The sequence below is a fragment of the Lathyrus oleraceus genome, chromosome 1, assembly GCF_024323335.1.
Source record: "Lathyrus oleraceus cultivar Zhongwan6 chromosome 1, CAAS_Psat_ZW6_1.0, whole genome shotgun sequence".
Classification (NCBI taxonomy): domain Eukaryota; kingdom Viridiplantae; phylum Streptophyta; class Magnoliopsida; order Fabales; family Fabaceae; genus Lathyrus; species Lathyrus oleraceus.
The window spans coordinates 31,317,382-31,327,292 of NC_066579.1; the positions used below are offsets into that span (position 1 = coordinate 31,317,382).

The 9,911-nt window shown below is 32.4% G+C and overlaps 1 protein-coding gene across 1 annotated transcript; it reads left to right on the forward strand.

The window, feature by feature from the left end:
* The first annotated feature begins 7,418 nt into the window (after positions 1-7,418).
* On the forward strand, positions 7,419-9,693 carry LOC127081348 (protein PARTING DANCERS homolog). Its single transcript, XM_051021633.1, has 9 exons — positions 7,419-7,582; positions 7,685-7,769; positions 8,164-8,288; positions 8,370-8,458; positions 8,565-8,660; positions 8,755-8,849; positions 8,924-8,964; positions 9,069-9,152; positions 9,380-9,693. Exons 2-9 carry the CDS (start codon positions 7,718-7,720, stop codon positions 9,527-9,529), a joined length of 732 nt encoding a protein of 243 aa, XP_050877590.1. The 5' UTR covers positions 7,419-7,582; positions 7,685-7,717; the 3' UTR covers positions 9,530-9,693.
* The last annotated feature ends 218 nt before the right edge of the window (positions 9,694-9,911 follow it).

Consider the following 9,911-nt stretch of genomic DNA (forward strand, 5'->3'; position numbering starts at 1 on the left):
GCGGAATACATAGTTGTTTCTGTCTGTGCATGTCAAGCAATGTGGATGGTGAATTTGGTCGAAGACATTATAGGGAAGAATCATGGAGCGATTACCATGAAGATCGACAACATGTTTGCTATCAATCTGAAAAAGAATCTGATAGAACATCGAATAAGCAATTATATTGAAATGGCGTTCCACCATCTTCGAGAGAAAGTAGCAGAAGCGAAGTTAAACTTAGAACACTGTAGAACTGAGAATCAGATTGTCGACATCAGGTCGAAATATTCAAGAAGTTAAGATCTATGATATATGTAGATAATTTAGACACAATGAATTAGGTGGTGTGTTGAATTGTAATTTCTTGTTTCGAAGCAGGTTTTCCGACAAAAGCAAGGAAGTGCCGAACTGTGCAAATGTCGAAGTAGTGTACCTCAACAGAAATTTCGACTTAGGTATAATTTTGTAGTGTTAGTATAATTAGGTACTTTGGAGTTTGCTTAAGAATCAAGAAAGCCTAAAATCTATAAATAGGGGATAACCCTTATTGATTGTAACACAACACATAACTTGCAATTGCAAAGAATACATCTCAGTTTGAGAGCAGAAAGTTACTCTACATAAATTCTTCTTCTTCCCCTATTTTAATAAAACCCTAATTCTCTTTCTTCTCCAATTTTATCTTTTATTTCTTATTCCATTAATAGTTGTGCAACGATATAATCTTGCAACCTAGTGTGGTTGTTTCACTCGAGTTAAGAGTGAAAAGCAATATGAATTCGATCGGTGTGATTGAATTTTGTTTATCAAGATTGCAGCGGAATTCTCCATAAATTTTGATGAACTTTAAATTTTATATGAATTTTATATTTGTTTTATTATTTTGAATAATTAATTTTATGCTTATCGAAATATAAAGTCTATGTTTGTTTGGTGTAAGTCTATTGTTTAGTGTAAGTGACTTTTATGATAGCTTTTTGGCAAAATTTGTGACATGTCGACTTAGGGATAAGTTAACGGAATGTAAATTCATCTAGTTAAACTTTTGTTACATGTGGTATATGTTTGGTTTAGCAAAGAAAAAAGAAAAAAGAAAACCAATAAAAATAAAAATAAATAAATTTACATGTTTCTCCTCTTAAAAAATATTGTGTTTTTTTATATTTTTTTAAGAGTTTAATTGAAATACACTGACAGTGTAAAAGGATTTTACACCGTCAGTTAATCATAGACGTCGGATATTAAAATAAGTTTGACTTTTATTTTAAAAATCTATAAAGTAATACAAACGGATGATGGTGATGAATCGACGGTGTAAAACTTTTTACACTGACAGTGTATAATAATTAATCTTTTTTTTTAATGACAATATAATATATTAATAAGATATACCAAAATATAAAAAGAGAGTATTAGTTAGCATATGAAGTATTATACAACCACACAAAAAAAAAGTAAAAGATATATCAAGAAAATAAAGTGATAATGAAGCACCAAAACAATTAAAAATTAAGATGGATCTCATAATCAAGGAGCTGGAAACATCATCACTAAGGTTCAAGCTAAATTTTAGACTGACAGAATCACCATCAACAGATCAGAGGTCATCAAGAGATGATTAAAAACAAAAAATCACAATCAACCTTAAGTTCAAGACAACCACTCTCAACTATTTGTTAAGGCGAATAATATGATTCTGAAATCAGTTAAAGAAAATACGCGAGTTCACCTTTATTCTACTTAGAAACTATTTCCAAACAAAAAATACTCTTCCCCTCCACTTCTTTCGCAATTATTGAAACATTGTTAAATATACTAATTTAAAAAGGTTGGTTGCACGTATCGAAAAAGAAGTTGCGCATCGGAAAAGTTCGACTTGATTTGCGCATCTTTGACGTCTGATGTCAGAATGAGTCTTATTATACCACCCGGGTTCGTTTCAGGCCCAAAAATAACATTTTAAAATTTTCCATAATTTTAACAATTTCTGTCTTATTTTCCATAATTTTAACAATTTATGTTTTATTTTTTATTTTCGAATATTTTTAGCATTAGGGTTTCTTTTCAGTATTTCAATACTTTTTGGATGTGGCCATTAATTATCTTTTATTTTAATAACATTCGATAATTTTCTCCTTTTGGGACGTCGATTGCAAACTTGTGTTTTCATTATAGACTTAGCGCTTGCTAATCCTTCGTGATTCTGATTATGTCAGGTGACATTAGAGCATATTTTCTCCTATTTCTTTTTGTAGCTTAATCAACCATGGGAGATAAATAGGTGATCAAAGCATACCTTAGAGGAATTACCACGACTTTTACCATGACCCTAACTGATTTAACTGAACAGATGGCAAGTTTAACAACTCAGATGAACAACGCCAAGTGTCGCATCTCGAAAAATACGATATCGCGAAGCACATCGCATGCTCGCGGATGACTAACGTAGTCGCCACTGAATTTTATTTATTCTTAAGGAATGAGAAAATAATGATAAAAACTTAAGGGAAAAGGAAATGATAATATGGTCATCGCAACCAAATTTAGGTTTCGGAAGTCGATTATGCGAGGGGAAGATATTAGCACCCCTCACACCCGTTGTACTCAACGACAACCTCATATAGTTCTAAGGTTGATTGTTTGTTAATGGCTTATTTGTTTAATTTTATTTTTATTCGTCAAGGTATTTATCAAGGTATTTACAAGAAAAGGAGAAATATTGACAAGAAGAAATTATTTACAAAAGAAAAAAAAAGTTTTTTGATTATTATTTCAGGGTTGACTTTTTAGCTAACTAGCTAAAATTAAAAAAGATTGTATTTATCATATCAGTGTGCACAAGTAAACAACAACATCAACAAGAGTCAATTCAAGTTCTAGAGACTAACAGACATGAGTGAATCACACAAGAAAGAAAGAGATGGATTTTTGTATTTTATCCATATAAGGCTCAAAGTTCACCAAGGATAATGATCTGCTTCTAAAGATGTACAATTTAGAGTTTAGTCATACCTATCATACTAAAAATGCAGATCAAATTTTTCACATCACACCACAAGACTTTAGTCAAGAGAACTAAGAAAAATACTCATAATTGTAACTCAAAAACCAAAGGAAAAGGCATGCATATATTTTATTTTATTTAAGGAAGCAAACAAAAACCAAAAATAGAGAAAAACTGAAAACAAGATAAACAAAACAAAACAAATAAATGGTTCCCCCATCCACACTTAAAACATACATTATTCTCAATGAAAGTTCACAACTATTAAATAAGAGTGATAGAAAAGGAAAAGGTGCTCCCTGGTCAAGTTGCAGAGTAGGTGGACTTTTCCAAGGAAAACTCTTCTAAGGGTGTATCTTCAGGCACCGAACTTTCATGGAATATCTTCAAGCGCTGCCCATTGACCTTAAAGGTTTTGTCAGTACCTGCAATTTTTATTTCTACTGCACCATGAGGGAAAACATTAGTAACAATAAAAGGGTCAATCCACTTGGATCGAAGTTTCCCATCCATAAGCTTAAGGCAGGAGTTAAACAGTAAGACCTGTTGGCCCACAAAGAATTCCTTCCTAGAAATCATCTTATCATGGAAGTGCTTAGTTTTCTCTTTATAAATCCTAGAGCTCTCATAAGCCTCTAGCCTAATTTCTTCAAGTTGTTATAATTAGAGTTTTCTTTCAATACCTGCTTGTTGCATCTCCAAATTACAACTTTTTACCGTCCAATAAGCACAATGTTCTATCTTTACATGAATATGACATTCCTTACCAAAAACAAGTCGATAGGGAGACATCCATATTGGTGTCTTAAAAGTTGTTCTTTGAGCGCAAAGTGCGTATTCTAGACGGCGACTCCAGTCCTTCCTATTTGGTTGCACCATTTTCTCTAAAACCTGTTTGATCTCCCTGTTTCAGATCTCAGCTTACCCATTAGTTTGTGGATGATATACGGTAGAGACTCTATGCATAACTTCATACTTCTGTCAGGAGCAAAGCTTCTATGGTGCGGTTACAAAAATGAGTGCCTTGGTCACTTATGATAGCTCGGGGGATTCCAAACCTGCAAAAAATATTGGACCTGACAAAATATGCAACAACGCTAAAATCATTAGTCCTAGTGGGGATAACTTCCACCCACTTTGAAACATAATCAACAACAAGCAAAATGTAGAGAAAACCAAATGATATAGGAAAGGGACCCATGAAGTTGATTCCCCGTACATCAAATACCTCACAGAAAAACATAGGTTGCTGAGGCATTTCACTCTTACGAGTGATGGTTGTACCTGCTATTTGACACTCTTTACAAGTTCGATAGGTCTCATAGGCATCTTTAAAAATAATGGGCCAATAGAAACTCGAGTCTAAGACTTTTCTTGCAGTCCTTTGAGGACCAAAGTGCCCCCTACTTGAGAAGCATTAGAAAGATGCAAAATAGATTCAATCTCATAGTCGGGGACACATCTCATAATTACCTGATCACTACAAAACTTCCAAAGATATGGATCATCCCAAACATAATATTTGACATCACTCTTGAGTTTGTGAATTTGTATCCTAGATGCACCTGTAGGAAAAACACCAGCAACAAGATAATTAACAATATCAGCAAACCAATGAGTAACCCCGTGCAAAAGTAAAAGCTGCTCACCATGAAAGTCATCCTGAATGGGAAAAGGATCTTCATCCCTTTCTGTCCTGCTCAAATGATCAACCACCAAGTTCTCAGCTCCACTTTTATCTTTAATCTCCACATTAAACTCTTGGAGCAACAACATCCATTGAATCAATCTAGGTTTTGCTTCTGGCTTCTTCAACAAGTATTTTAAAGTTGCATGGTCAATAAAAACAACAACCTTGGAACCTAGCAAATATGATTTAAATTTATCAAGAGCAAAAACAATAGCTAGAAGTTCCTTTTCAGTGATGGTGTAATTAGACTATGCAAAATATGAAGTCATAGAAGCATAATAAATAACATGGACAGTCTTGTCAAAACGAGTAATTAGAAAACTGTAGTTTACCGGAAGTGACAACTCGAGTATCGTATCGCATGGATTCTTGTATTATTGTTAAACTACTAAAATCGATTTAGGGGGTTTTATGGTTTAGGGATCGATTTAGAAAACAAAGTAAATAAGTGATTAAAATAAGCGATTATAAAATAAGCCAATCTACTGTTTTCGGTTTCCGGCTAATCATTGATTTTTACCTACCAACTCCCTAAGCGACTTCGACCTCTATTCGATTCAATTTTGATTGACAAGCGCAATAGATATATGATAGATTAATAATCCTATATTCCGAATTAAACAAACAGATTAATATAATCGTGAATTAAGCAAACACGATTTACAAACGCGATTTAACGACAAAGTGACGTAAATGACAATTAACAGTTAGGAATGCAATCATACGATTTTAATCAAAACCATTCCATAAAATACAAATTAAGCAAATAAATTTTCATATAATAGAATTGAAAGAGAAACGAAATTTAATTGATAGGAAAAGAAACCTCAAAGCCTTGGAAACTCAGTTACAACAGATTGACTCTAGAAGGTTAGTTCCTCTTCATAATCGTACAAAGCAAAAAGTTATCATGAATAATGTGTAATATGCTACAGTACAATAGCTACTCCTTTTAAACAAAATAAGGATTGCACTTATAATTCATATTGGGCCGAAAAACATAAACCCGACCCAAAAATGACCCAAAATAAATTATTTCCTAAAGTACACAACTTTAACGAATTATGTGAGACTTTTACACTCCGAATTAGCTTTTGGCTCCAACACAAAAGTTATAGCTCTTTCTCTTAGCTTTCCAACACATACCAAAATGCACAAAATAACATCCTGTAACTTCAATTATAATCCGAATAGTGAACGAGTATCAAATAACCGCTAAAACTAAAAAGAACAAACGAAAATAGATTAAAGGCAAACATGAACTTAAATCTAAAAACATAATAAAATAGTAAAATAAGCAAAACAAACTAGGGAAATGCCTAAGTACAATTATAGAAGAATGTGCATCAAAATACACTAATCAACGTGTGATTTGAGATATGAGATATTCTTATTACATTGAAAATATATTATTGTTTACAATTAGAGAGGAGTTGTATTGCATCTGTTGTAGGCTGTAACCGCCTCTATCGAGAGTCATTGGTTGATAGTGTTGTTGAGGCATCTCTATATTATAAAGTCTTTGAATTTGAGAATAACCTAAGTCCCTAACACCTTATGGACATGTCGATCTCGATTCTGTCGAAGAACTAACTTGCACCAATCTCTTCCATATTTTGGACATGTTTCGAAGAGAGAGTGATCCTAATCTTGTGAATATGCTCCTGAGACTCTTCCAAACCAGTCTTTTCCTCGACTCAACTCATAGGTTAGTCGAACTATCTTAGAGCCGACGTAACTAGTATGTCGAAGCTTTTGGTTGAAGTTCTGGACATTTAGAATTTTGAATATAGCTATTACCATTTGTTGATTTTCTTCAACTAAAATCTCCAAGCTAACATGTGGTTAGTGGTTTCTTTTAGAAAAACATTTGTATAGTGTTTGAGATCTTTATCTGAAAGAAAAGTTATCAATGATGAATGGTAGGGTTAATGTCTTGTGGTTAAGAGATTGAGATTTGACATGGGTAACTTTCTTTTTGGTCATATTTGAATGAGAGTTCTTGATTTTTTCTCTCCAGAAACGAGGGATTAAGAAGTTGTTGCAATTTTATAAATTTAAATTAAAAATAAAAACACAGTAACAAAAACGAGGATTCTTAGTTATTAGTTTTTTTTCCAGAAATGAGGGTTCTTAGTTTTACATGAAATATAAAATATTAATACTAATTTATAAAATGAAAAACAATTAATTTTAATTAAAAATTAAATTCAATCTGACCTGACTCTATTGTAGCATTGCCACATTACTAATGAGGAGGTCACATGTGCAAATCTGAAGAGAAGTCAACAAAATTTCAAGATATGTAAAGTTTGAAGGATTAAGAAATTGATTTTTAAAATGGAGAAACTAAATTAAAAAAAATAATCAAATTAGATGATCAAAAATACATCTAAGTCAATCATATTTAACATTTGAATTATATTAAGAAATAATATACTAATTTTTCAATATTTTTTTTTATGAAAAGCTAAAAAGTGTCCGAGATACACACTTTAAAATTTTAAAATGTTTTTTTATTTTTAAATGTGCATTAAAAATTGAAATGATTAATTTTTTATATATTATATTTTCTTTATTTCGAATTCTTAAAAGAGTATTCTTGCGGCATCCTTAGCAATCCTTTTTAATTTCTATAATGTTTGGGAATCATAATTATTTGATGATTAATATATTTTACTTTTGTCCTAATTAATTATAAAATTATAGACATTAAATATTTGAGATTTACTCCTCCATCGTGAAATCACAATTAAGCTCAAATCAAAATTACATTTCAAGCATTGGATATTTTGCCTATTGGTTAATGTGCTTTTGTCGAGGCGGGAAACTACTTTTTTGTTTGTTTGTGCTGTGTGACGATAACCACCGCACACCGCCGTAACAGAAACCTCCGTTTGCCGTTGGTTTGTTTAATCCTCTTCTCATTCCTTTTTGTTTTTCTCTTTGCTATTTAAACTTCCAATAGAGAGAAATCAAACGAGTTTTTTCTTCTTCTTCTTATTCAGTCTTAGCGACATTGTTGACTCTGCCATTCACTCATGGATGCATACCGAAGAGACTCAACACCTCCATCAAATGCATCATTCTCCGGTAACGATTTTTCTCAATTTACCAATAAATACACAGTTTATGATCCGTTTGGATTCTGTTTCTTAAAACTATATCTAACTGTTGATGAAAACTTGATTTATGCTTGAAGATGATATTCGTAAGGATGTCTCTCAATTTTTCCTAACTTTGGATTTTCGTTCTTTAATTAGTAGTATTTTCCTGCGGAATGTGTTGAGTTGAGACTTTTCTTAATGCTTTAGTTTCTTAGATATGTTGTTTTAATTTTAATTTTAATTTTAATTTTCTACTCTATTGAAATGAGTAATGACAGCATTTTGTTTAGCCTTGTTTGCCTGTGTAAATGTTTAATAACGCAAAAAGCATTCTTATCTTTACTTGTTTAGAATGAGGCCATCATTATGAATTATTGTAGGTGGAAATGGAGTCTGTTTGATGAGAAGTTCTTGGAAAGAGGATCAACATTCATCCTTCATTGATTTTATCTCCACTTTCCTATCCGCAAATTCCTTTCGCCTTAATTTTGTGCCAATTGCTCCGGTAAACGCTTGTTTTCTTCCCTATTGTATTTTGTTTCTTTAAAATGAAATGATGACGACATTTTGAGGATTTTCTTTGTAGGACTTTATTTTCAATTGTGGAAGTTTGTCTGTGGCCTTCATTTTTGTGACAAACTGGGACTGCAACAATGTGGCTCCAATGTTCAACAGGTTACTATGCTATTGTTTTGGAGTCATTGCTAATGCTTTGGGTAATGTTTAAGTAGAATTTATACTTTGCAAAGTGTTTATGCTTGATTTGAATTTTCTGGTGCAGAGTTCAGCAACTGAAGGCTCAGTTTTCACGTTTTTATGTTGCTATCACACTCCCAGGAAAAGAGGAAATGGATTCATTTATTGAGTCCTATTTCACGTATGTTTTGTTACTTATGATCTGATTGATTAATGTTAGCTATGTATGATTTGAATGATGAAAGAACATGGATCATGGTTATGAATATTTGAAGATTTGGGATGGTGATTGGCAAGCCTACATTTATACCAGTTAAGGACTTGGAGATGGGGTTTGAAAAGATGGTAAAAATTGCCCATTCTTCTGGAGGTAGAATCTTAAACTTCTATCTAGCTTTAATGTATCGTTCCAATTTATAGTTATTATTCTCCAACTAATTGCAGTATACAAGCAGGAGGGAATTGAAGAAAAATTTAAAGCTGAGGTCAGCTTATTGATTTTACATTAAAATTTCATATTATGTAGTTGCTAGGATTCACATAAATGAAACTAGCATATTGATGTATGAACTTTGTTATGGTTTTGAAGAGGAAGAAGTTGGTGCAAGGAATGAACTTTTATCTTAAAGTTGTTACATCAATCCCAGGCATTGACAATCACGATGCAAATGCGGTACATCTCTCTCTACAGTTTATTTATATTTTTACAAGCCTCCATTCATCATTGTTAAAACTCTGGTTTCTTGAATATATGTGTAAAATTGGTGAGAGTATAATCTTCCTTTTGTCTATTTACTGATTTGGGATAGTATACTATATAATAATAGTTTTGTCACATGCAAAACCGGAATAGCCATGCATATAGGTGAGTTATTTTGTTATTCTGATGGTTCAATTCAGCTGAGTCAAGCTATTGGTTCTGTCCAAGCAATTGCTAAGGCATCAAAAGAGCAAATTCTGGAGAACACAGATCTTTCCACTGACAAGGCAGAGATGGTTTCAAGGTTTCTCAGGGATCCAAAGTTTTACTTAAGTCCCAAGATCAACTAATCACGCAATAACAAAGGAATCAAGATTGTAGTTTTATTTGTTTGTTTACCCGAAAAGCACTGTGAACTGTTTTAATATGGGGTTTATGCTAATTCCTTTCTTATGTGAACTTCTGTATAATCTTAGTATTCATTGTTTCAATCAAACTATTAAAAAGAGTTAAAGATGGTACTATTACACCCGCAAGCAAATACATACAGCTGAAAAACAAATAAGCAACCAAACATAAAAAATAGAACACTAATTAAACCTACAACAAAGGAAATGTTGACAACATGAGAAAATTATAGTTAAGATTTAAGTATAAGAATACACTTCTTTGCAACTTGGGCGTTCTAAATTATTTCTTGCATCCTAGGGAGGCGGTCGAGATGGCGGCCGG

Coding starts and splice junctions, on each gene's coding strand:
- LOC127081348 (XM_051021633.1), top strand. CDS start 7,718: ATGGATGCATACCGAAGAGACTCAACACCTCCATCAAATGCATCATTC. Junction 8,459..8,564: donor GTGGCTCCAATGTTCAACAG/GTTACTATGCTA, acceptor TTTCTGGTGCAG/AGTTCAGCAACTGAAGGCTC. Junction 8,965..9,068: donor AAGAAAAATTTAAAGCTGAG/GTCAGCTTATTG, acceptor ATGGTTTTGAAG/AGGAAGAAGTTGGTGCAAGG.